We start from the raw sequence: 27,331 nt of genomic DNA, 5'->3' as shown, positions 1-27,331 counted from the left end.
ATACACATACATGGTAGACACTGTATATATACTTACATGGTAGACACTGTATATATACTTACATGGTAGACACTGTATATACACCTATATGGTAGACACTGTATATACACCTATATGGTAGACACTGTATATACACCTATATGGTAGACACTGTATATACACCTATATGGTAGACACTGTATATACACCTATATGGTAGACACTGTATATACACCTATATGGTAGACACTGTATATACACCTATATGGTAGACACTGTATATACACCTATATGGTAGACACTGTATATACACCTATATGGTAGACACTGTATATACATATATGGTAGACACTGTATATACACATATATGGTAGACACTGTATATACACCTATATGGTAGACACTGTATATACACCTATATGGTAGACACTGTATATACATATATGGTAGACACTGTATATACACCTATATGGTAGACACTGTATATACACATATATGGTAGACACTATATACATATATATGGTAGACACTGTATATACACCTATATGGTAGACACTGTATATACATATATGGTAGACACTGTATATACACATATATGGTAGACACTGTATATACACATATATGGTAGACACTGTATATACACATATATGGTAGACACTGTATATACACCTATATGGTAGACATTGTATATATACATACATGGTAGACACTGTATATACATATATATGGTAGACACTGTATATACATATATGGTAGACACTGTATATAACTGCGCTCATTTACACACCTCTTGCCAAATATATAGAACAGCCGGTTGTAGGTGTCCGGATCCTTTGGATATTTTGATGACATCATATATTCCTAAAAAGAGCGCAAAATAATATATTAGAAAAGTGTATAACTACAGAAACTATAAGACGATCAGAAAATAGACAATACTCAGCTGATCAGTCAGATCACACAGGACATCACAGCTGTATATGGGGCCCCACAGACCGGTCAGATCACACAGGACATCACAGCTGTGTATGGGGCCCCACAGACTGGTCAGATCACACAGGACATCACAGCTGTGTATGGGGCCCCACAGACTGGTCAGATCACACAGGACATCACAGCTGTGTATGGGGCCCCACAGACTGGTCAGATCACACAGGACATCACAGCTGTTTATGGGGCCCTACAGACCGGTCAGATCACACAGGACATCACAGCTGTGTATGAGGCCCCACAGACCGGTCAGATCACACAGGACATCACAGCTGTGTATGGGGCCCCACAGACCGGTCAGATCACACAGGACATCACAGCTGTGTATGGGGCCCCACAGACCGGTCAGATCACACAGGACATCACAGCTGTGTATGAGGCCCCACAGACTGGTCAGATCACACAGGACATCACAGCTGTGTATGGGGCCCCACAGACTGGTCAGATCACACAGGACATCACAGCTGTTTATGGGGCCCTACAGACCGGTCAGATCACACAGGACATCACAGCTGTGTATGAGGCCCCACAGACCGGTCAGATCACACAGGACATCACAGCTGTGTATGGGGCCCCACAGACTGGTCAGATCACAGAGGACATCACAGCTGTGTATGAGGCCCCGCAGACCGGTCAGATCACACAGGACATCACAGCTGTGTATAGGGCCCCGCAGACCGGTCAGATCACACAGGACATCACAGCTGTGTATGAGGCCCCACAGACCGGTCAGATCACACAGGACATCACAGCTGTGTATGGGGCCCCACAGACCGGTCAGATCACACAGGACATCACAGCTGTGTATGGGGCCCCACAGACCAGTCAGATCACAAAGGACATCACAGCTGTGTATGGGCCCCGCAGACCGGTCAGATCACACAGGACATCACAGCTGTGTATGGGGCCCCGCAGACCCATCAGATCCCACAGGACATCACAGCTGTGTATGGGCCCCGCAGACCGGTCAGATCACACAGGACATCACAGCTGTGTATGGGGCCCCGCAGACCGGTCAGATCACACAGGACATCACAGCTGTGTATGGGGCCCCGCAGACTGGTCAGATCACACAGGACATCACAGCTGTATATGGGGCCCCGCAGACTGGTCAGATCACACAGGACATCACAGTTGTGTATGGGGCCCCACAGACCGGTCAGATCACACAGGACATCACAGCTGTGTATGGGGCCCCACAGACCGGTCAGATCACACAGGACATCACAGCTGTGTATGGGCCCCGCAGACCGGTCAGATCACACAGGACATCACAGCTGTGTATAGGGCCCCGCAGACCGGTCAGATCACACAGGACATCACAGCTGTGTATGGGGCCCCACAGACCGGTCAGATCACACAGGACATCACAGCTGTGTATGGGCCCCGCAGACCGGTCAGATCACACAGGACATCACAGCTGTGTATGGGGCCCCACAGACCGGTCAGATCACACAGAACATCACAGCTGTGTATGGGGCCCCGCAGACCCATCAGATCACACAGGACATCACAGCTGTTTATGGGGCCCTACAGACCGGTCAGATCACACAGGACATCACAGCTGTGTATGAGGCCCCACAGACCGGTCAGATCACACAGGACATCACAGCTGTGTATGGGGCCCCACAGACTGGTCAGATCACAGAGGACATCACAGCTGTGTATGAGGCCCCGCAGACCGGTCAGATCACACAGGACATCACAGCTGTGTATAGGGCCCCGCAGACCGGTCAGATCACACAGGACATCACAGCTGTGTATGAGGCCCCACAGACCGGTCAGATCACACAGGACATCACAGCTGTGTATGGGGCCCCACAGACCGGTCAGATCACACAGGACATCACAGCTGTGTATGGGGCCCCACAGACCAGTCAGATCACAAAGGACATCACAGCTGTGTATGGGCCCCGCAGACCGGTCAGATCACACAGGACATCACAGCTGTGTATGGGGCCCCGCAGACCCATCAGATCCCACAGGACATCACAGCTGTGTATGGGCCCCGCAGACCGGTCAGATCACACAGGACATCACAGCTGTGTATGGGGCCCCGCAGACCGGTCAGATCACACAGGACATCACAGCTGTGTATGGGGCCCCGCAGACTGGTCAGATCACACAGGACATCACAGCTGTATATGGGGCCCCGCAGACTGGTCAGATCACACAGGACATCACAGTTGTGTATGGGGCCCCACAGACCGGTCAGATCACACAGGACATCACAGCTGTGTATGGGGCCCCACAGACCGGTCAGATCACACAGGACATCACAGCTGTGTATGGGCCCCGCAGACCGGTCAGATCACACAGGACATCACAGCTGTGTATAGGGCCCCGCAGACCGGTCAGATCACACAGGACATCACAGCTGTGTATGGGGCCCCACAGACCGGTCAGATCACACAGGACATCACAGCTGTGTATGGGCCCCGCAGACCGGTCAGATCACACAGGACATCACAGCTGTGTATGGGGCCCCACAGACCGGTCAGATCACACAGAACATCACAGCTGTGTATGGGGCCCCGCAGACCCATCAGATCCCACAGGACATCACAGCTGTATATGGGGCAAGGAAACAACATAATACTAGGCAGGATGTTTTATTGTTATGTCTGATTTATTGTTAGACACCATTAATTTAGCACACCGCCCCTCCCCCACCCTCTTACCTTAACCGCCTCTGGACTGGTCACTATTAAAAATACATAATGCATGAAGTTTAATCTAACCACGGGGCCGTATTCTTCTGCCCTAGAAAATGCAAATCAGGATTTAGAGGAGAATCCCCCCAGATAAAGACATTTCCCCCAATGGGAGGCTATGACTAAGGGCTTCCAGCAGGGGGCGCTGGGTCAGCAGGGGATCTTCCAGTCATGTGAGGATTCGGTTTCACAACGCATTTGCCTGTTAATCTGCAGTTGAATGGTTAAAAGCTGCAGCCATCGCCCAGCGTAACAAAGGTGCGGTAGCTGTAATGTGTGGCGGTACCCTAAGGGCACGAGGATCTCCGCAGTCACATTCCGCCTTTTTGTTACATTATTATTGTTGTTGTTAGGATTCTATCTTTCTATAACATCTACAGCATTTCTATGACATAGCCTCACTTTATAATGGAATCTGCAATGTAAATCCACTTTCAGCATCCTTGCTTGCTGTCATTGAATGGAATCTTTCATGTTGTATAGTCTAAAAAGACTCATTTTGGCCTCTGTCTGATTCTCGTTCACTTAAAGGGGTACTCCACTGGAAAACTTTTATTTTTTTTTTATCAACTGGTGCCAGAAAGTTAAATAGATTTGTAAATTCTTTCTATTAAAAAATCCTATTCTTTCTAGTACTTATAAGCTTCTGTATGTTCCACAGGAAGTTCTTTTCTTTTTGAATTTCTTTTCAGTCTGACCACAGCGCTCTCTGCTGACACCTCTGTCCATATCATGAACTGTCCAGAGCAGGAGAGGTTCACTATGGGGATTTGCTCCTACTCTGGAAAGTTCCAAAAATGGACAGAGGTGTCAGCAGAGAGCACTGTGATCAGACAGAAAGATAATCCAAAAAGAAAAGAACTTCCTGTGGAGCATACAGCAGCTGATAAGTACTGGAAAGATTAAGATTTTTTTAATATAAGTAATTTACAATTCTGTTCAACTTTCTGGCACCAGTTGATTTAAAAAAAAAATTTCCAGTGGAGTACCCCTTTAAGGCTTCATTTTCTGGATGCAATAGTACAGACGTCTGCATTATAACGCAGAGCGGGATCAATAAAATAAATAAAACTATATATATATATATATATATATATATATATATATATATATATATATATATCTGTTAACATGAGACCCTAGTACACAGTTTTCCCAACCAGTGTGCCTCCAGCTATTGTAAAACTACAACTCCCAGAATGCCCAGACCAACCAGTGTGCCTCCAGCTGTTGTAAAACTACAACTCCCATCATGCCCGGACCATCAGTGTGCCTCCAGCTGTTGTAAAACTACAACTCCCATCATGCCCGGACCAACCAGTGTGCCTCCAGCTGTTGTAAAACTACAACTCCCATCATGCCCGGACCATCAGTGTGCCTCCAGCTGTTGCAAAACTACAACTCCCAGAATGCCCGGACCAACCAGTGTGCCTCCAGCTGTTGTAAAACTACAACCCCCATCATGCCCAAACCATCAGTGTGCCTCCAGCTGTTGCAAAACTACAACTCCCAGAATGCCCGGACCAACCAGTGTGCCTCCAGATGTTGTAAAACTACAACTTCCAGCATGCCAAGACCATCATTGTGCCTCCTGCTGTTGCAAAACTACAACACCTAGCATGCCCAGACAGCCTTTGGCTGTCTGGGCATGCTGGGAGTTGTAGTTTTGCAATTCCCTGCCCTAGTATAACAAATACCATGGGAAATGCAAAATTCAGTGTGAAAAAGAGCCCAATACTTCTCACAGCTGAGGGTTTATTACAATGTATCAGACACAGTAGAACATCTCTGCTTCTCTCCAGTTGCTTCTATGTATCTATGCAGATAAAATGTATCAGTGTATAAGGAAGAAACTGTAGCAAACACTCAGCTGCCAGGAGTATTGGATCAGGATGTGTTTTGAGCTTTTGCAGTGAACTAGAATATAATTCCATTTATTGGCGACAAGCAGAGATGGTAAAGAAAGTAGGGACAGAGAAGATCTGTTGGGAGGCGGAAGAACTTTCCATGACAGGACGGGTGTGTCGGGACTTTCTACAATGCCGTCCTGGTGTGACCTGCAGAATCCGTCCCTGCCCGGGTGACGCTGTGATCTCTGCTACATACAACCTCTCCTACAATGGACGCAGTTCTGCTCCTTGTTGGCTTCACTACAGATCCGGGACAGGACAGGATTGTAGGTCCAGGAGGACTGACGGGAGATAGGACCAATGTTCTCACCCCCATTACTATGTACCTACCATCTCAGGTAGAGGTCGTGCGTCACCTTGAGGTTGTCTAACGCTTTCTTAAGGGAATAAGTGTGACCAAAGAGGAAACTGTGGGGAGAAGAAAGAATATGTCAGCGCTTTATACTACACAGTGTGTACAGGATATATACAGGATATATACAGGCCCATATGTAAGGCTATATACAGGATGTACACAGATTATATACAGACCAAAATGTAAGGCTATATACAGGATATATACAGGCCCATATGTAAGGCTAGATACAGGATGTATACAGACTATATACAGGCCCATATGTAAGGTTATATACAGGATGTATACAGACTATATACAGGCCATATACAGGATGTATACAGACTATATACAGGGCAATATGTAAGGCCATATACAGGATATATACAAGATGTATACAGACTATATACAGACCAATATGTAAGGCTATATACAGGAAGTATACAGGATATAAACAGGATGTGCAGTGGGGATCAAAAGTTTGGGCACCTCAGGTAAAAAAAGTTATGTGCATAAAGAAGCCAAGGAAAGATGGAAAAATCTCCAAAAGGCATCAAATTACAGATTAGACATTCTTATAATATGTCACCAAAAGTTACATTTTATTTCCATCATTTACACTTTCAAAATAACAGAAAACAAAAAAAATGGCGTCTGCAAAAGTTTGTGCCCCCTGCAGAGTTAATATCTTGTACTGCCCCCTTTGGCAAGTATCACAGCTTGTAAACGCTTTTTGTAGCAGCCAAGAGTCTTTCAATTCTTGTTTGAGGTATCTTTGCCCATTCTTCCTTACAAAAGTCTTCCAGTTCTTTGAGATTTCTGGGCTGTCTGTCACGCACTGCTCTTTTAAGGTCTATCCATAGATTTTCAATTATGTTGAGGTCAGGAGATTGTGAAGGCTATGGCAAAACCTTCAGTTTACGCCTCTTGATGTAATCCCCCGTGGATTTTGAGGTGTGTTTAGGATCATTATCCATTTGTAGAAGCCATCCTCTCTTTAACTTCAGCTTTTTCACAGATGGCATCAAGTTAGCATCCAAAATTTGCTGAAATGTTATTAATCCATTTTTCCTTCTACTCGTGAGATGTTCCCCGTGCCACTGGCTGCAATACAACCCCAAAGCATGATTGATCCACCCCCATGCTTAACAGTTGGACAGAGGTTCTTTTCATTAAATTCTGTTCCCCTTCTTCTCCAAACGTACCTTTGCCCATTCCGGCCAAAAAGTTCAATTTTAACCTCATCGGTCCACAGAACTGGTTTCCAAAATGCATCAGGCTTGTCTATAGGTTCATTTGCAAAGTTCAAACGCTGATTTTTGTGGTGAGGACATAGAAGAGGTTTTCTTCTGATGACTCTTCCATGGAGACCATATTTGTACAAGTATCTCTTTATAGTGGAATAGTGTACCACAACTCCAGTGTCTGCCAGATCTTTCTGGAGGGATTGTGCAGTCAGACGTGGGTTTTGAATTGTTTTTCTCACAATCCTGCGAGCTGTTCTGTCTGATATTTTCTTGGTTTTCCAGATCTTGCTTTAACTTCCACTGTTCCTGATGACTGCAATTTCTTAATTACATTTTGAAAGTGTAAATGATGGAAATAAGATCTAACTTTTGTTGACATATTATAAGAATGTCTAATCTGTAATTTGATGCCTTTTGTAGATTTTTCCATCTTTCCTTGGCTTCTTTATGCACATTAATACAAATTTTTACCTGGGGTGCCCAAACTTTTGATCCCCACTGTATACAGACTATATACAGACCAATATGTAAGGCTATATACAGGATGTATACAGACTATATACAGGATCTATACAGGCTAAATATTCGATATATATACTGGCTATATACTAGATATATAAAAGGCTTTATATGGGATATATACAGGATATGTAAGTGGTATATACAGATTATATTTAGGCCAAAATGTAAGGCTATATACGGGAAATATACAGAGCACTTGTAATGGCTGATCCCCACTATGAGAGCAGCGAGAGTGAAAACAGACACAGCCGGGACCCCCACTGACCCAAAGGATGAGACCTTGCGCGCTCACAGTGAACACGGTCAAGTCTTGTTCCCATTCTCGGGATAGGTGGGGTTCCAGCAGTCAGACCCCCACTGAACAACTTGTTATCCCATATCCTATGGATAGGAGACACTTGTTCAGATCAAAAGTCCCTTTAATCATTTAAAGGGGCATTCAGATATTCCGATAAATTTTATATAAATAAGATTATCATCCTAAAACATGTAACTTACTGATATAGTGTTATCACACACAGTACTGGATTGTGTAGATTTTTGTGCGATTCGCCCCTGACAAGTTGTCAAGTGTGGGGTTGTTTCAGCAGCTACCAGCTCCTTCTTCTCTTATGAACAGAAGTTATGTAGTCCTTTCTTTGTCAGTGTGGCATTGTCCCAGCAGCTCCCTCCTCCCGATGGGAAGTTGTGTAGTTCTCTCATTGTCAGTGTGGTGTTGTCTCAGCAGCTCCCCTACTCCTCCCTCTCTCTCTTAACAGGAAGTTGTGTAGTCCTCTCATTGTCATCTCCCTGTCATATACATTTTATATCAATATTGTGACATTCTGGGAATTGTAGTACTGAGCTACTGTAAGTTAGGGAATAGGATTAAAGAAAAAAAAAAAAAAAAAAGATTTTTAGTGGTTTATGCAACAGGATTCTGCACCATTTAGGAGTACCCCTGTAATGTTCCCTGCTTTTTGGCAGTGACAACTCATCCTGACGTAGTCCTGCGTGGACTTCTAACAAAACTCCATAAAAGGGCACAGATTTGTGCCAACGCCTGGACTGGAAAATAACAAGATCCCTTTTGTGAAACCGAGTCTGGAGGGTCAGGGTTCAGCCTGTGTCTATATACACGATCAGGAGCTGTGCCCAGTATACACAACGTGGGTGAGGGGGGTCGTGGCGGCTGACAATGACATCACAGGGTCCTGAGATATATAGTGCCCGTCCAGTTATAGAGCAGACCCTGTATACAAAAAGAGACCCTCTGGGCTCTAAACAGAAGGTTTCCGCACATAGTTATAAGACTAGACACTTATGGGTGTGGCTTTACGTGAAAGGGGGCGTGTCTAAGAATTTAACAGATTTAGGGTGCGTTCCCACCTGGCGTATATGCAGCGTATTTCACGCTGCGCAAAATTTGCGCCTTCCTCGCTCACTATACACACAGGGCTTTTCGGCGGCAGCCCTATGTGTGCAGTGAGTTTTGGAGGCGGGGCGTGACTGTGAAGCGCGGCTCCGCCTCCAAAACTCACTGCACACATAGGGCTGCCGCCGGAAAACCCTGTGTGTATAGTGAGCGAGGAATGCGCAACGTATTTCCCGCTGCTTGTGCAAATTTTGATAAATATTATGATAAATATGCCACGTAAGCAAATTGGAGTGTGTCATAATGAAGGTCGTGTGTGCGCCAAATTAGTAAATATACTGGAAACCAGGTCGGGAAGAGAATATAAAATAAAAACAGAAAACCCGATACTAATAGTAAATCAGGTCCTTTGGCTTCTATGGGCTAAAATGAGTCTCAGAACAGATTCACTGGAACATGCTGCATGCTAAAAACAACACAAAAACAAAAAACGCTACAGACAACGCAAGCTTATTTAACAAAAATAAATAAAAATAAAGCACTAGTGCAGTGGTGTCCAACCTGCGGACTTCCAGTTGTTGCAAAACTACAATTCCCAGCATGCCCGGACAGCCGTTGGCTGTCCGGGCATACTGGGAGTTGTAGTTTTGCAACAGCTGGAGGCACCCTGGTTGGGAAACACTGCACTAGTGTATGGGCGGATGAGTATCAGGCAATGCATTGGACATCCCAGCACTGACCTGTCTCGGGGGGGTCCGGGGATGTGGTCATACTTCATGTGCATGTACTTGACATAGGCGCAGAAGACCAGGAAAGCAACAAGGAGGCCGAGGAAGAGGAGAAGCAGCAGCCAGGAGGCCAAGGAGAGGCACAGGGAGGCCAAACTCCCCCACATTCTGTCCCTGCGACTTTGTAGAAGGAAGTGTCACTCCTCAGCTCCAGGATTTCAGGAAGTTTATATATGTAGATGGCACACTGCCCCCTGCAGGCCAGGCTGTCCATTACAGCGCTTACAACTTTTATATCTGTTTTTATGTTGCAACAATCAACAAAAACATTTATAAAATTATAATAATTTAAAAAAAATTTAAAAAGAAAACCTAACCGCTTTAATAGCTGATGATATCACAGTCACCGCAACTTTTATATTGAAAGAATTTCACGAGCAAGACGCCACCGCCGTCTATGTTTCCGCTTTCTTAATTCACTGCAGGACAAAAAAGCAAAAACTCTGCGCCATGTCATTTTGTTACTTTTAGATACTAGAAGGTTCATATTCATTGACAGAATTAAAATTTTACCGCTAAATAAGAGAAAAGACATCTATAGCCTACACATTAGATCAGCGTTTCTCAACCAGGGTGCCTCCAGCTGTTGCAAAACTACAACTCCCGGCATGCCCGGACAGCCAACGCTTTATTTATTTTTTTTACATTTATTTTACACTTTGGAAGTCCACATAGGGACTTTTTTATGCAATCATTAGGTTGCAATGTATTGTTCAGTACTAAGTAATAACACAGTACTGATCAGTACTATCAGCGATCTTCTTGTACAGCCTGCACAAGAAGATCGGTCATCTGGAGGGTAGGTTAGAGACCTCCGGCCACCATTAGCACTCATTCGACCCCCATGATCACACTGCGGGGGTCTGATGAGGCCACCCCAAATCCACCAGCACTTCCATTAGCGGTAAGTCCTCGGCTGTTAATAGCATCTGGAACTCACCCGTTATGAAGCAAGTGCCACTCCTTTATAGCTGTGGTGCAATGTAGCTCGCTGCAACACTGTAAGTTTATGTTGCAGGTCCTTATAGGGTTAAAGGGGTACTCCGCCCCTAAACATCTTATCCCCTATCCAAAGGTTAGGGGATGAGATGTCTAGGGGCGGAGTACCCCTTTAAAACAATAACAAACATACACAACATAAAAATAACACACAAGGCAACACATTTTTGGTCCAAACAGGACCCTTCCTGTGTTCACTTGCAGTGGACTAAACAGATTTTAACTAGAAAGATCAATTATTACTGGGTCAAAGGTGACAAACAATTATAGCAAATAAACCTAAGAAATGTATAGTAAGCGCATAGTAATTATTTACAATGTCATGCATAAGGAACATCACATTACAGAGCATACAAAACAGTGGGTACAAATGACCTCCATTCTCATGATCAGTGATGTTCCCAGTGGTTGGCCCCCCTCCCCCCAACCAATCAGCTACTGATCACCTATCCCGTGCTCTTTTAAAGGGATAGTCCAGCGCAAAACATCTTATTCTCTATGAAAAGGATAGGGAATAAGATGTTAGATCGTGGGGATCCTGTCGCTGGGGACCCCACAATCGCTGGCGCGGCACCCCGGTCATCCGTGCTCCCTCCATTCAGGTCTAGCAGTCACGCCGCCTCCCATAGACATGAATGGAGGGGGATTGGTGTGGCATCACGAACTCGGGAGCTCCACGCTCCCCTGTTCCAGACGCCGCTGCTGCCGGCCCAGAGATAGCGGGGGTTCCCGGCAGCGGGCCCCTCGTACTCTAACATCTTATCCCCTATCCTTTTCATAGGGGATAAGATGTTTTGCACCGGAGTATTCCTTTAATCTTTCCTCGCACATGTCAATTGGATATGATATGTTTTCAGCTTTTGGATGCAAACCAGAACAATCACTGACCGCAAGCAGAGATACTGAAATATTAAAACATTGAAGAACCTTTTATTATATGAGAAATAACATCAGAAAACTGAAGACTAAAGCATATAGCACAGCCCAATAAACATTTCCATCACTTGAAGGGGTACTCTGGGAAACTATATCAACCTATTAAATTGTCTAAATATCATTCATTAGCTATAAATAGCAGTTTCCCATCTTTGGTTGTCACTAGAGATGAGCGAACTTACAGTAAATTCGATTTGTCACGAACTTCTCGGCTCGGCAGTTGATGATTTATCCTGCATAAATTAGTTCAGCTTTCAGGTGCTTCAGTGGGCTGGAAAAGGTGGATACAGTCCTAGGAAAGAGTCTCCTAATACTGTATCCACCTTTTCCAGCCCACCGGAGCACCTGAAAGCTGAACTAATTTATGCAGGATAAGTCATCAACTGCCGAGCCGAGAAGTTTGTGACGAATCGAATTTACTGTAAGTTCGCTCATCTCTAGTTGTCACTACAATGAAGTGAGGAAATTACTCTGTCTCTGCACAAATCCCTCTCTGAAAGCAGCCCCCACTCTCCTGAGCGATACAGACCATGTGGATTTTGCCCTGCACTGATGAGTCGTGCTCTGATTAGTGGTGAGAACTGGGAGGTGTCTGGTCTCAGCCAATCACACACTGAACTTCTTTCTGCTGCATAGAGCAGGAGGGTGGGGGCGAGAGAGAGACAGACAGAGAGAGAGAGAGAGAGAGAGAGAGAGAGAGAGAGAGAGAGATGGATAGCAGATCCAAGCTGCAACAATTTCTGGGAGATGTAGGCAAGGGGAGGGAAGGATGGCAAAGAATATCAAGCAACCGGAGAAGACAACAGGGGCCACAGGATACACATATATATATATATATATATATATAAAAATAAATAAATAAAATGTGTGTGCGTATATACTTTCCTGGAATACCCCTTTAAGTAAAGAGATTAAAGACAGACAATCTGCAGACCGTGCACACAGAACATTGACCCATTATGCCCAGAAGGGGTGAGGCTGCCCATTATCTCCATCATTGCATTCCAGTCTATTAGAAGACACGGTTATCTATGGAGAGAAGTGTTTCCAGCAGCACAAGCTCTTCACAACCTTCTGAATGTCCTTGCTGAGGAGCACGTAGAGCAGCGGATCCAGGAGGGTGTTGAGGCTCATCATCGCCATGCTGACCCTGTAGTAGGAGTGAATGGAGAGCAGAAAGCTGCAGTCCAGTCCGAAAATCAGCAAATGCACCGCACGGACCAGCGACACGCAGTGGTACGGCCCAAAGCAGGAGATGAACGTCAAGAAACAGACCAGCAACAAGATCTTAATCCAGACCGCGCTGCCTGGGCTCAGGGAAGCTCTGCCGATCCCTCTGAGAGATGCCTGGCACGATACAAGCAAAATCAAGAGCGGGCCCAGAAAGCCAAAGGATGCGACAATGCAAATAAAGACGGCGTGCAGCCGGTCACTCACAAATCCTTCGTAGCAAAGATCGTAATGGTCAAAATCCAAGGCTAAGATGACAGGAACCTGGCATAAGATAATAAGCAGCCAGCCGGCAAGACTTACCCCGACGTGGCATCGCACATTCTGCCAGGCCTGGAATCTCATTGGATACACGATGCCCATGAATCGGTCAATGGCTATGCAGCACAGGAAGTAGATACTGGCGTATATGTTAACGAAGTACATGGCGCCGCAGACTTTACACGCCAAAGGTCCGAGAGTCCAGCTGTGGTCCTGGATGAAATACACGATCCACAGGGGCAGTACCAGGAGGTAGAGCAGATCGGCCACGATGAGGTTCAGGAAATAGATCAGCTGCACGGCCTGGGCTCTCATCAGCTTGCACACCCCATACAAGGCAGCAAGATTTGCAGGGATACCGATCAGGATGTTCAGACTGTACACAGTGACAAAGAGCGTCCCGTCCGAGCTGTTATTGAAGGAACAGTTCCCGGAACTCAGGGAGCTATTGGGGTTTCCATCGGCCCACATGGAAAGAGATGACCAAACTGGATGGATTCCTGTGTGGGGAAAAGAGAACAGATGTTAAAGGGTACCTTTCATTAAAAAAAAAAAAAAAAAATAAAAAAAAAAAACTTTTGATATATTATAGGATTAATGAATGCAGAATAACTTTCCAATTGCATGTTATTAAAAAATATGTTTCTTTTTAATATTCCACTTTGAAAAAAATGACCACTAGTGGTCTCCCTACCAGTCCTGGCCACAAGCCCTCTTTATAGATTTCAGACTCATGTTGGAGCCCTAAATCTCATACTGCAGCCGGGACACAGACAAGCTCAGCACTGCTCCCTGCCTGCCAATCAGACAGTCAGGAGCCAGCACTGTGCACATAGCACAACAGCGTATACTCCTGACTCTGCCTTACTGCATGCCCTCATTCATTTTACTATCTGAGTCCGATCTTTCTTCTTTCTGCACATGCAGTTGTAAACGAGAGGAGAAGATTCAGAGCTGCCAGCTGAGCTTGTCTGTGTCCCGGCTACAGTCTGAGATTTAGGACTCCAGCATGAGTCTGAAATCTATAAAAAAAAAAAAAAGGCTTGCGGCCAGGACTGGTAGGGAGACCTCTAGTGGTTATTTTTTCAAAGTGGAAAGTTAAATAGAAAGAAGCATATATTTTAATAACATGCAATTGGAACGTTCTTCTGCATACATTAATCTATAATATATCAAAAGTTTTTTTTTATGAAAGGTACCCTTTAAAAAGGGTTGTCCCTCCATTAACACTTTGCCATAAGGCCTTGTTCATATTGTCGTCGAGCTGCAGTTTATGGAGTTCCATCGGAACGCTGGATTAGGCAGAGAGAAAAAAAAAATAATAGTGTATGCACTATATACTACCGGATTCCCGACAGACCCCATTCAAGTTGATGGGATCCATCGTGACCCAGGGGTGATCTGGTAGTGTCAGTTGTGCTCTGACTCATTTTTGGCCCGTTTGGCGAAATAAAAAGAGCCAAAAAGGAACCCAGAATGGGACGGAGCACAACAGCAATGTGAATCTAGCCTAATTAAGCATGTGAGGGTCCAACTGCTAGGACCCTAGTCTCCCAATAGAGCAGCAGTCACACATGCCCACCGCGGCTCTGTTCACGGTCTACAACATTCCGCTATCTCAGGTAGCCCCATTATAGACAATGAATGGAGTGGCAGTGTCCATGTGTGACCAATAAAAGACTCAGGACCTCTGTTCTCTATATTTCTATCACACAGTAATCCCTGATACCTGTGGTCTCCAATCCAGGACTCTCTTAACTGTTAGACCTATGGAATTTGAGAACATAGCAGAGTGCTTACCTATATAGCAGTGTTTTACAACCAGTGTGCATCCAGCTGTTGCAAAACTACAGCTTCCAGCATGACCGGACAGCCGAAGGCTGTCCGGTCACGCTGGGAGTTGTAGTTTTGCAACAGCAGGAAGCACACTGGTTGGAAAACACTGCTACAGAGTGAATGGAGGTGGGTATGCATGCACACTGCAGCTCCATTCCATGGAGTATAAGGGACCTTTATTCTCATTATCATTGATGGTCCAAGCAGCCAGACACCCCCCACCAGTCAGCTACTTATCAGGTTGGAGACAACTCTCTTATGCCGTAGATGGGGGATAGGTGTCTAGGCATGCTGGGAGTTGTAGTTTTGCAGCAGCTGGAGACACACTGTTTGGAAAACACTGCACTAGGAGGATGCAGCTACTGGTAGGCTAAAGGCAGGACAAAAGAACAAAACCACTGCCAATTATCAATAAAAGACAAAATATTTTTAATGCATTTAATTTACTAATTAACTTGAAGGAGCTTCCCCAAGATAGGGAATATGTATCTGATCAGAGAGAGTCCAAACTGCTGGGACCCCCGCTGATCCTGAGAACAGAGCCCACATATCCACAGAGTAAAGGGAGTGCCACGTGCATGCCTGATCCTCGCTCCATTTATTCTCTATAGGACTTTCCAACAATGCTGGAAGTCCCCATACAGAATGCATGGAGCAGGGGCCAGCCATGTGTGCTGCAGCATCATTCACCCAGGGGACTATTGTCCTGCTTGTGATCAGTGGGGGTCCCAGCGGTGAGACCCCACCAATCAGATAGTTATTCCTGATCTTGTAAATAGGCAATAACTTTCAAACCTGGGATAAGTCCTTTAATTTGCCATATTCTGTGCATTTTTAATAATAGTTTTCATCAGATACCCCCCTTCACTATATAAAACTTTAAGAGATTCTTCTTCGTACCTTGAAGCTGTGATGTAAATTCTTATCTGGCAGTCGCGGCTTCACACCTGGGAGGAATAGACAGGACAGGGGTGAAGAGCACAGCACATGCGGGTACACAGGTAAGTGCAGTAGGTAACTTACCTCTGAGCGTAGGCGGACCCTCCGTCTTGTAAGAATATCCTGTTACTCGATCACAGCATATAGCGACCAGACATAAGGCAGCGCTCCAGTGCATGCTGGGAAGTGATTTCACACAATACTCATTTAATACTCACAATAGTTGTCGGGGAAGAACCTGATTATTGCTATGAAACCATCACAAGTGACTGAGACTCACAAGGAACACACTTGGCTAATGGAAACATCATTCACACATTGTATACAGTGAGTGCACTTGTCTTAAAGGGCCAGTTCAGTGTTCGGTTAAGGCCACGTATAGTGGTCATCAAAGTATTCTGCCTTACTCATAAGGCTCTTTTACACAGGCTGATTTTAAGGCAAAATGAGGGTTCGCTCGTAAGGCTTGTTCCCAATAAATGGCCAAAACAGTGCCCCTTTGGCCTCAGTCAGGCCAGTATACCATACACTGTGCAGAATAGCGTAGTAGATGGCTCTGTGCCATATAAAAGGTATACATCTAAAAAACAAAGCGGGGTACATGTGGTAGACTATTATTAGCAATGTATCCCTTCCTGCATGACTGACTGTACAACGGTAAAAATCGCTGATCCTACGTCATACCTCCAACAGAAGGTCCTTAATGTAATGTGAATAGGGATTTGGGCCTAATCCCTGCAGAGCTGAACAACATACTGAAGGGGAATTTATTAAAACCTATACATTATTTTTCTGGCATAACAAGTTTTGTATATAACAGGCTGTAGACATGGAGAAAATAAATGCAAGGCAGCTCACACAGGCTGTATATAGGGAGGAAAGCATACATGGACGACAGCTCACACAGACTGTAGATAGGGAGGAGAATATACATAGAGGGCAGCTCACACAGGCTGTATATAGGGAGGAAAGCATACATGGATGGCAGCTCACACAGGCTGTAGATAGGGAGGAAAGCATACATGGAGGACAGCTCACACAGGTCGTAGATAGGGAGGAGAGCATACATGGAGAACAGCAAACACAGGCTGAATATAGGGAAGAGAACATACATGGAGGACAGCAAACATAGGCTGTAGATAGGGAGGAGAAAATACATGGAGGACAGCTCCCACAGACTGTATATAGAGAGGAAAGCATACATGGAGGACAGCTCACACAGGTTGTAGATAGGGAGGACAGCTCACACAGACTGTAGATAGGAAGGAGAACATACATAGAGGACAGCAAACACAGGCTGAATATAGGGAAGAGAACATACATAGAGGACAGCAAACACAGGCTGAATATAGGGAAGAGAACATACATGGAGGACAGTAAACATAGGCTGTAAATATGTAGATAGGGAGGAGAGAATACATGGAGGACAGCTCCCACAGACTGTATATAGAGAGGAAAGCATACATGGAGGACAGCTCACACAAGGTGTAGATAGGGAGGAGAGCATACAGGGAGGAGGACAGCTCACACAACCAGTAGATTAGGAGGAGAGCATACACAGAGGGGAGCTGGGATTCTGGAGATAGGGTGGACTTTGTCAGCTCACACAGCCTATAGATCAGAGGGGAGCCTACGCAGAGGACAGCTCACACAGGCTGTAGATAGGGAAGAGAGCCTACTCAGAGGACAGCTTACACAGGGAGGAGAGCAGGCACAAGGAATTCTACAGGGGAGAAAAACATGGGTTGTGCACAAGTGGAGAGATAAAACTGCAAACTGTACACTCCTGATCCCACAGACCTCATATCCAGCATTTATTACTGGGGGAGCAGGCTGCAAACTGAACATTAGGGGGACTACATATGTATGAAATATTGAAGAGTTCAGAAAAACTTGTAATGTTTTCACACATGTAAAATCAGCTGATTACCGTGAGCATGGCTTCCCTACAATACAAGGGGGAAGTGATTGTTGGAAGTTGGGTGAGACATTTCTCCTGTGATGAAGGCTACAGGGGAAATGTAACTTTACATGCCAGCTATTCAATGAAAACACTTACCCAGTTAATAAAAAAAAAATTTTTTTTAAATGTCCCCCTATAATGTCCTGATGCGCTAACAGTTTATATAGATACAGGCTGGCTTCATGAGAAATCCTTTTTCTACAAGTCTTTGGTTTCTTGCTGGATTCCCCTACGTCTACAGAGCTATAGATCTGTGGTCTGTGGGTGTGCCGCTCGCCATGTTGTGCTGCGCATGATAAATATAATGTGGTGAGGGTGTGATGAGGGCAGATGGAATTACCCTAGGGCCAGATGGCATTAACCTCTTGTGTTCATGACACCAGGGCGTGGCTTAACCTCTTCACCACCAGAAGGTATACCGCTGGATCCTGGACTAGGCACGGGGGCAAATAATGACTCCGTCACCAAGTTACGGAACAACAGCAGCTTTACCGAGTCAGACAGGTGTAACTGTCTATACTGCTTGGCTTGGCCCAAGGAGATGACCAGTGACTTCAGAGACCACAGGGCTTGATGGGACTTATGGTGGACTTGGGACAATTTGATGCAGGTCCACGCTGACTTGCGACAGATTGACTTGGCTGGTACTGAGTAGACAGACTTCACCCCGTATGTAGCTTACCAGGTTTTGACTTTCACCTGTGGGGTAGCAGACTTGTGGGTGGTAGATTCTGGGCCTTTCTAAGACACCAGACACTCTCAGGACTTGACCTTGCTGCAATCAGTAGAAAAGAGCATAGGAAGACTGGACTAGCTCCACACAGGGTTTATATGGGGGAGACTCTAGAGGGGTCCCATAGGTCACCCTGTAGGTCACCGATACCCTCCTTGGTTACAACACATAGCAACATTATTTAAAGGCATATAACAATATATGTACATTACACTACATACCATAGGCACTTAAGATCATACAAAAGACACAGGTACAAGGAAGGTCCAGGGGTCACTGAATGGAGTCTGCCTGACAGGGCTGCAATGGTACAGGGGTGTAACTTCTGTACTGGGCCACCACAACAACAAGCCATAATCTGCCTTCATGCATTATAAATGTTAATGAAACCCTCGGAGACACCGCCGCCTGCTGCGCTGCCTGCTCAGCCGCCTCCCGCATCTTTACCTTGGAACGCTCTTGTACACAATAATTCTAAGTAAATGGCTCATTTGCCGCTATATTCCCTTAATGTGCAAGACGAGGAGGTCATATAAATGATTTACGTAAACTGCCTGGCTGATGAATGCGGCGCTGCCTGTAAGGAAACGGTTAAACCTGATCGCTGATTGATCCATATTGATGCTATCTTGTGCTTTTTATACCGGTAGCCCTGGTGAAAAACAGAAGTAGTCACGGTCATTATCAAATACTAAAATAATTTATTTTCTAATTACAAAACTGTGATACATTCCTCTTATACCAAAGGATTGATACAAAGTAACTCAGAATATAGGAGACATACGGATCAGGAGTGCAACGTGTCACCTATATGGTAATATCCCAGTCACACACTACCTCTATGTCCTATGACCTGTATTGGAATGTGCTGGTATTTTATTTTTACTATCCGGTTTGATACACTGTTGTCATCTTTCGTAACTATTACAAAGTTTACCCTAAAGCAGTGTTTTCTGAACAGTGCGTCTCCAGCTGTTGCAAAACTACAACTCCCAGCATGCCCGGACAGCCTTTGGCTGTCCGGGCATGCTGGGAGTTGCAGTTTTGCAACAGCTGGAGACACACTGTATTAAAGAAAGCGAACCCATGAGGTGTTTCATGCTGCCCAAACCACGGGCAGCATGAAGCAGGCACAGGCTCTCTCTGTACATATCATAGTTTTGAAGATGAGCTGGGAATGAGGTATAAAGTCAAGATGCCGGTCTCCCTGGCTACTCCCCACCGTTTGGCTTTATTGATGCGTCTCTCTCTTTAAAAGGGGTACTCCGGTGGAAAACATTTTTTTTATATCAACTGGTGCCAGAAAGTTAAACAGATTTGTAAATTACTTCTATAAAAAAATATTTACCCTTCCAGTACTTTTTAGCAACTGTATGCTACAGAGGAAATTCTTTTCTTTTTGAATTTCTTTTTTTCTTGTCCACATTGCTCTCTGCTGACACCTCTGTCCATATCAGGAACTGTCCAGAGCAGCATAGGTTTGCTATGGGGATTTTCTCCTGCTCTGGACAGTTCCTGATACGGGCATCAGGTGTCAGCAGAGAGCACTGTGGACAAGACAAAAAAGAAATTCAAAAAGAAAATAATTTCCTTTGTAGCATACAGCTGCTAAAAAGTACTGGAAGGGTAAAGATTTTTTAAATAGAAGTAATTAACAAATCTGTTGGAACCAGTTGATTAAAAAAAAAAATGTTTTCCACCGGAGTACCCCTTTAAGGCTATCTTCACAAGGCGAAATTCCGCAGTATTCAATAGGATTCTAATTTCAATGGGATTCTGCTGCACTGTGCACACGGCGGAAATTCCAGTTGACCCAGAAAGAAAAGGTCAAGTCTCTGCTTTCTACAGATTCCGCTCAGAAATGCATTGCCGTCTATGAGATAGCGCATTTCTAAATGGTCCTAGCGCCCGCCGGATGATTCAAAGCTGCGGAACGTCCTCCTGTGTTTTCTGGGCAGACATTCAGCACGGAATCTGTCGTGTTAACATGGCTTAGGCTTGTGTTCACATGGCGGAATTCTACCATTCTGCTCAAATTCCATTCTGCAAAGCTCGCAGCAGAGTTTAGTCAGAATTCCTGTGCGCTCAAAACACAGACAGGTCTTTACATTTTTTCCGAATGCTGAATTTCTGCAGTGAATGGGACAGCAGATGGGACAGCAGAATCCCATTGAACATAATGTTCCACCATGTAAACATAGCCTTATTGGCCGGGATTTATCAAACTGTGTGAGAGTAAAAGTGGACTGATTTTTCCACTGCAACCAATCACAGTTCAGCTTTCACTTTACTAGAGCTTGTTAGCTGAGCTGTGATTGGTTGCTGTGGAAAAATCACTGCACTTTTTCTCCCGCACATTTTGATAAGTCTCCCCCATTGTGTATACGGAGGGACCTGCAGATAAACTGCAATAGTGAAGGTAGAAGCCAGTTTTTTCAATTAAATTAGAACTCACCATTTTTAATATCTCTGCTTGCTGTAAACAGCAATGCACAGGTTTTATTATATATTGTGACGCTTTGTTCTCTCTTTTCTCTGTCCAGATATGTTGTACAATGCTAAGTAATTTGCTCACAATGCGGATCATTACAGGATTTTTGCAACTCATCTATACCAGATTTTCAATATAGTGATTCAATACATGTCGGTGTAGAAATGCTGCAGATTCTCTCAAACAGATCTGCAAGGTTATGTTTATACAGGACTGAAATGCAGATTTCCTCAATTTATTTAAAAAAGTAAGTCAAATTGTGCAATCTGCACAATTTAGTCCTGTGTGAACATACCCTTATACTGGAAGAAAGGCATTTCTGCTTTGCAGAGCACCACTCCTCTTTTCATTAAAGGGGTACTGCAGAGGAAATACATGTTTTTCAAATCAACAAAGTTATACAAATTTGTAAATTACTTCTATTAGAAAATCTCAAGCCTTACAGTACTTATCAGCTGCTGTATGCTCCACTGTATGTGTAGTTCTTTCCAGTCTGACCACAGTGCTCTTTGCTGCCACCTTGTGTCTGTGTCAGGAACTCTCCAGAGTAGGAGCAAATCCCCATAGCAAAACTCTCCTGCTCTGGACAGTTCCTGACACTGAAAAAGGTGGCAGCAGAGAGCACTGTGGTCATACTGGAAAGGACTACACAACTTCCTGTGGCGCATACAGCAGCTGATAGGTACTGGAAGGATTAAGATTTTTAAATAGAAGTAACAACTCTCTGTGAGCTATTAAGGCCAGGTTCACACTACAGAATTTACAACCAGAATTTTGGTCCGAATATCTGCTGCTTGAAGGTTAACATGCAGGTGAATGGGTTTTCCAGACTGAGAACATTTCTAGGCGGAATTTTCGTTAGAAAATTCAAATAAACAAATTCTGCCTGAACACTGAACCTGCTTAATGTTCTGGTGGAATCCGTGCCGCGGACATTGTAGAGATCGCCGATAGATTGCAATCAGAATCTCCTGCCGGATTTTGTCCGGATGGAAATTCCAAGGTGAAAACCCGGCCTTACAGTCAGAATACCAAGCCGATACTTCTTACCCAACAGAGTATTGTGTGGACCACTCTGCTCCAACTCCCATCATGCCTCTGGCTGTCAGGACATGGGAGTTGCCATTTTGCAATAGCTGGATAGCCACAGGTTTGGGATTACACTTATGTAGACTATCACATTGCAAAAAGCCCATAAATTATGTGACTGGGACGAGATCCATACAGGATTTTAGCCTCTGGCTGTAAACCAGAATGTTCCCATTGACTAACAGCAAGCAGAGATCTTGAAAACTGGGTGGAAATAAACACACAGGACTTCAGATAGTTTAAAATCAGTATGTTCACTTCAGATAAAGGGACATATGTACCATATTTTACTGCGTTTGTTCAGCAGCTGATTTTGCTACCCATTACCTTCAAAAGATTGGAAAATACGCAGCAGCAAATATGCAGCAAAATACGGCACGTGTGACCCTACCCACAGGGTATATTCACATACAGAAGACATTTCTGCAACTGTCCCAGAAACCCATCTCTATATAGAATTTCTGCATCAATCCTACTGTATTTGAGTATTTCCCAACAAGGGAGCCCAAAAGCACGTGCAAAACTACAACTCCCAGCATGCTGGGAGTTGTAGTTTTGCAACAGCTGGAGGCACCCAGCTTAGCACAAGCGCATAGTTTAGAAAGAGGAGAGGAATCAATAGTCCAGCCACCGACTCCAACATCTACCTGTCCACAAGGGGAGCCATTTTTACCTATTGTAACATAGGGGTACATTTCTGCTGGGTCATGTGACTAAACTTTTGGCTGATTGCATTGCACACATTATGACAGACGTCCAGATTAGAAATCAAACATGGCAGATCTTTTTTTTTCACTTTTTCTGACAGGTTGTCTGCATTTTCTCTTTTGGGTAGAAGAGAATGAACAAGTAATGGTCAACCATCAGCGGCCAAGTTCATTATATCCAGAGTGAAAGGGTTACTGCTTTCTAATCCTCTTCTGTGTACATTACGGTTATCAGCAGAGCCAGGCGATGGAGCAATCGCCAATGGTTAATGTTAAATCCGTTTTTCTACACAAGCACCAACGCTATCTAGGAGACATTATCAGCCTTGTGTAACCGATGAGCTCAAATCAATGCAAAATGCTGCCTCAACTTTTCCAGGAGTTGCTGAGTTTCCACGTGGTCAGGAAACGCGAGTTCCGACTTCTGAGCGGCGATGTAGCTGCTCTGGAGGTCTCCGATCTGCAAGACAAAGTGGTAACTGATAACCGGGATTCTGCTATTACACTGCAATAACAGAGGCATCCAAGCGAAGACGGACAAACCAAACAAGCCCGGTGGTGACAAAAGGTGCAAGTTTAACCCTTTCACTTACAAATCTGTGCCTGTTTTGTAAAAATGGCCATCACAAGTAAATAGAAAAATATCAAGGCCTCTAACAACGAAACCACAGTGGAATTATTCCAGAAATCCATACTAAGCTCTGTCTCTTACCAGTCCTTTACAGTTTAGGTAATGTTAGGTATGATGTCACATGATCTAGATATCTCCAGCTTATTAAAAGCACAACCACGTCAGGGCATGCTTGGAATTGTAGTTGTGCAACAGATGGAGAGACACATGCTGTCAAAGCATGCTGGTGATTGTGGTTATGCAACAGCTGGAGAACCACAGACTGTCAGGGCATGATGGAGGTTGTAGTTTGCAACAGGTACAGAGCCACAGGTACCGTATATACGCGAGTATAAGCAGAGTTTTTCAGCACGATTTTTCGTGCTGAAAACGCCCCCTTGGCTTATACTCAAGTGAAATCTCCGCCTGTCAATCCCTTCTCAGTGGTCTTCAACCTGCAGACCTCCAGATGTTGCAAAACTACAACTCCCAGCATGCCCGGACAGCCATTGGCTGTCCGGGCATGCTGGGAGTTGTAGTTTTGAAACATCTGGATGTCCGCAGGTTGAAGACCACTGCAGCCTCAGTCATCATCCAGACCCTCCCCTTTAGTTTTCTACTCACCTCCCCTCAGTCCGGTGGGGAGGGTTAGTTGTTCCGGGCTGTCCCTTTTCACCGGGAGGCCCTCTTCTCCACTCCGGGCCGGCCCGGACTAGTGACGTTGCCTTGACGATGACGCACAGGGACGTCCGTGCCCAGCAGACGTACCTGCGCATGAACGTCCCTGTGCGTCATCGTCAAGGCAACTTCACTAGTCCGGGCCGGCCCGAAGTGGAGAAGAGGGCCTTCCGGCGAAAATGGACAGCCCGGAACAACTAACCCTCCCCACCGGACTGTCGCTGCAGCATAGATGGCCAGGACCAGCTCACCCTTCCTTCCCACCGAGGGGAGGTGTGTAGAAAACTAAAGGGTGGGTCTGGATGATGACGAAGGCCGCAGTGGTCTTCAATCTGCGGACCTCCAGAGGTTTCAAAACTACAACTCCCAGGCATGCTGGGAGTTGTAGATTTGCAACATCTGGAGGTCTGCAGGTTGAAGACCACTGATAAGGGATTGACAGGCGGTGATGATGAAGGGGGGAGGGGGAGTGATGACAGGATGATGATGACGGGGGTGATAATGACAGGGTGATGATGACGGGAGTGATAATGACAGGATGATGATGATGACGGGGGTGATGATGACTGGGGTGTTGATGCCAAGGGGGTGGATGATGACATGGGGGGGATGATTTATTTCCCACCCTAGGCTTATAGTCGAGTCAATAACTTTTCCTGGGTTTTTGGGGTGAAATTAGGGGCCTCGGCTTATATCCGGTCGGCTTATACTAGAGTATATGTGGTATGCTGGGAATTGTAGTTCAGCGACAGCTGAAGAGTCACCGGCTGTTGGTGCATGTTGGGGCTTGTAGTTTTGTGACAACTAGAGAACCACATGATGGGAATCCTTTATATATATAGAAAATACACAGCTCACCTTGTCAGAGAGGCAGGCAAAGTTAAAATGTGGCTCGTACATGTGAGGTGCCAGGGCAGCAGAGGTCTGGAGGAGAGCTCGGGCCTGCAACAACAGTGGGAATAATAAAGTCGTAGAAAAGAAAGATTTAACATAAGCAAAAGAAAGCAAGAGAAAATGCATGAATCCTTTATGAAATGTTGTCTTCTTTAAGAACCAACAATATATATATTAGGGATGCACTGATATATCGGCGGCCGATACATCGGCCGAAATTAGCTGTTTCGGGGAAATGCCGAAACAACAAAAAATGTGCCGATAATGACCCACCTCCCCTGCCCGCCCACAGCACAAGTTGCAAACACTGCCAGTGGCAGAGGCACTCGTGGGGGGTGCAGGGGGGCCGGGTGCGCTCTCCGGGATAGGAATACTTCTTTTTATGTGCCCGGGCTCCCGTGTGTGGCTGCAGGCGGGGGCCGGCCAGCGCATATAAAACCTAATACTGTATACTAAAAACCAGGGGGCCTCCAGCTGTTGTGAAACTATAACTCCCAGCATGCCCGGATCGGCAAAGTCTGTCCGGGCATGCTGGGAGTTGTAGTTTCACAACAGCTGGAGGCCTCCTGGTTTTTAGTATACAGTATTAGGTTTTATATGCTCTGGCCGGACCCCGCCTGCAGCCACACACGGGAGCCCGGGCACATAAAAAGAAGTATTCCTATCCCGGACATCCCTGTGTCCCGAAAAATCTTTTCGGGACATAAGGATGTCCGACGGTCACTCTCCATTCCCCGGCGTCCTCCTGCGATCTTCCTTCGGTCCCGTGCGTACAACCATAGAGACGCAGGAGGGTAGATGTGACCCCGGGCCGGAGGAGCAGTGACCGGATCACTGTGGGGGCAGCTGTACAGACATACAGCCTCCAGCCGTACACTGTATATGGCTGGAAGCTGTATGTCTGTGGGGTGGGGGGAAGCTGCCTACTATTGTGGGGGAACTGCTGACCTAATGTGGGGGGGAGTTGCCTACAAATGTGGGGGGAGCTGCCTAATATTGTTGGGGGGCAGCTGCCTACAAATGTGGGGGGGAGCTGCCTACAAATGTGGGGGGAGCTGCCTACAAATGTGGGGGGAGCTGCCTACAAATGTGGGGGGAGCTGCCTACAAATGTGGGGGGAGCTGCCTACAAATGTGGGGGGAGCTGCCTAGAAATGTGGGGGGAGCTGCCTAGAAATGTGGGGGGAGCTGCCTAGAAATGTGGGGGGAGCTGCCTAGAAATGTGGGGGGAGCTGCCTACTATTGTGGGGGGAGCTGCCTACTATTGTGGGGGAGCTGCCTACTATTGTGGGGGAGCTGCCTACTATTGTGGGGGAGCTGCCTACTATTGTGGGGGAGCTGCCTACTATTGTGGGGGAGCTGCCTACTATTGTGGGGGAGCTGCCTACTATTGTGGGGGAGCTGCCTACTATTGTGGGGGAGCTGCCTACTATTGTGGGGGAGCTGCCTACTATTGTGGGGGAGCTGCCTACTATTGTGGGGGAGCTGCCTACTATTGTGGGGGAGCTGCCTACTATTGTGGGGGAGCTGCCTACTATTGTGGGGGAGCTGCCTACTATTGTGGGGGAGCTGCCTACTATTGTGGGGGAGCTGCCTACTATTGTGGGGGAGCTGCCTACTATTGTGGGGGAGCTGCCTACTATTGTGGGGGAGCTGCCTACTATTGTGGGGGAGCTGCCTACTATTGTGGGGGAGCTGCCTACTATTGTGGGGGAGCTGCCTACTATTGTGGGGGAACTCCCGACCTAATGTGGGGGAGCTGGCAATCTAATGTGGGGGAATCTAATCTAATGAGCGGAGCGCTGCATTTTACCAGAAGACGGGGAGAAGTCATTTTCGGTTTCGGTATCGGCCGGACATTTTTTTTTATTTCGGTTTCGTTTTGGTTCTGAAATTTCCATTTCGGTGCACCTCTAATATATATCGTTATAGGACTGACCTGCTCAACATGATTTTTACGCATTTCCAATACAGCCAGATTATTGTACGCTTCCGCATGGTCGTTGTTATTGGCCAGAGTCAGCTTGAAGCACTGATAAGCCAGATTCAGGTCTCCGATCCCCTAAGGCAAACACATAAAATAATTCAGGAAACAGCACATAATAATTATGCAAAAATCAATCTCTCC

General features: G+C 45.7%; 3 protein-coding genes across 15 annotated transcripts in view; all 3 read right to left on the bottom strand.

The window, feature by feature from the left end:
• Window positions 1-10,226, bottom strand: part of LOC130295180 (cholesterol 24-hydroxylase-like) — a 62,389-nt gene extending 52,163 nt beyond the window's left edge. For 3 of the 8 annotated variants that reach the window (XM_056545633.1, XM_056545634.1, XM_056545632.1), the window contains exons 1-4: window positions 9,791-10,063; window positions 5,924-6,001; window positions 3,651-3,732; window positions 767-840 (exon numbers count right to left, since the gene is read on the bottom strand). In XM_056545633.1, the coding sequence (XP_056401608.1) occupies window positions 767-840; window positions 3,651-3,732; window positions 5,924-6,001; window positions 9,791-9,945 (389 nt within the window). In that variant the 5' untranslated portion in view covers window positions 9,946-10,063. Of the gene's footprint in view, window positions 1-766; window positions 841-3,650; window positions 3,733-5,923; window positions 6,002-8,194; window positions 8,334-9,790; window positions 10,064-10,155 lie in introns of those variants that run through there. The other 5 variants (XM_056545635.1, XM_056545631.1, XM_056545637.1 and 2 more) reach the window with 5 other exon arrangements.
• A 1,964-nt stretch (window positions 10,227-12,190) lies between these two features.
• Window positions 12,191-20,097, bottom strand: LOC130295181 (ovarian cancer G-protein coupled receptor 1-like). 5 transcript variants are annotated; one of them, XM_056545642.1, is made up of 4 exons: window positions 18,957-20,097; window positions 16,124-16,218; window positions 16,001-16,047; window positions 12,191-13,764 (listed from the first exon to the last, which is right to left on the bottom strand). In XM_056545642.1, the coding sequence occupies exons 1-4, from the start codon at window positions 19,088-19,090 to the stop codon at window positions 13,702-13,704; spliced, it is 339 nt and encodes a 112-aa protein (XP_056401617.1). In that variant the 5' UTR covers window positions 19,091-20,097; the 3' UTR covers window positions 12,191-13,701. The 5 variants fall into 5 exon arrangements, with proteins under 5 accessions (XP_056401617.1, XP_056401618.1, XP_056401616.1 ...); XM_056545643.1 differs by having other exon boundaries at window positions 19,183-20,097; XM_056545641.1 differs by having other exon boundaries at window positions 19,281-20,097.
• Window positions 20,098-20,353: 256 nt separating this feature from the next.
• The window catches only part of TTC8 (tetratricopeptide repeat domain 8), a 42,634-nt gene continuing 35,656 nt past the window's right edge, over window positions 20,354-27,331 (bottom strand). For both annotated transcript variants that reach the window (XM_056545626.1, XM_056545627.1), the window contains 3 exons: window positions 27,143-27,265; window positions 25,169-25,252; window positions 20,354-23,482 (listed from right to left, as the gene is read on the bottom strand). In XM_056545626.1, coding sequence (XP_056401601.1) covers window positions 23,366-23,482; window positions 25,169-25,252; window positions 27,143-27,265 — 324 coding nt within the window. In that variant the 3' untranslated portion in view covers window positions 20,354-23,365. The remainder of the gene's footprint in view (window positions 23,483-25,168; window positions 25,253-27,142; window positions 27,266-27,331) is intronic.

The sequence above is a fragment of the Hyla sarda genome, chromosome 11 (genome assembly GCF_029499605.1).
Source record: "Hyla sarda isolate aHylSar1 chromosome 11, aHylSar1.hap1, whole genome shotgun sequence".
Taxonomy (NCBI): Eukaryota; Metazoa; Chordata; class Amphibia; order Anura; family Hylidae; genus Hyla; species Hyla sarda.
This window is presented reverse-complemented; position numbering and strand designations above follow the sequence as displayed.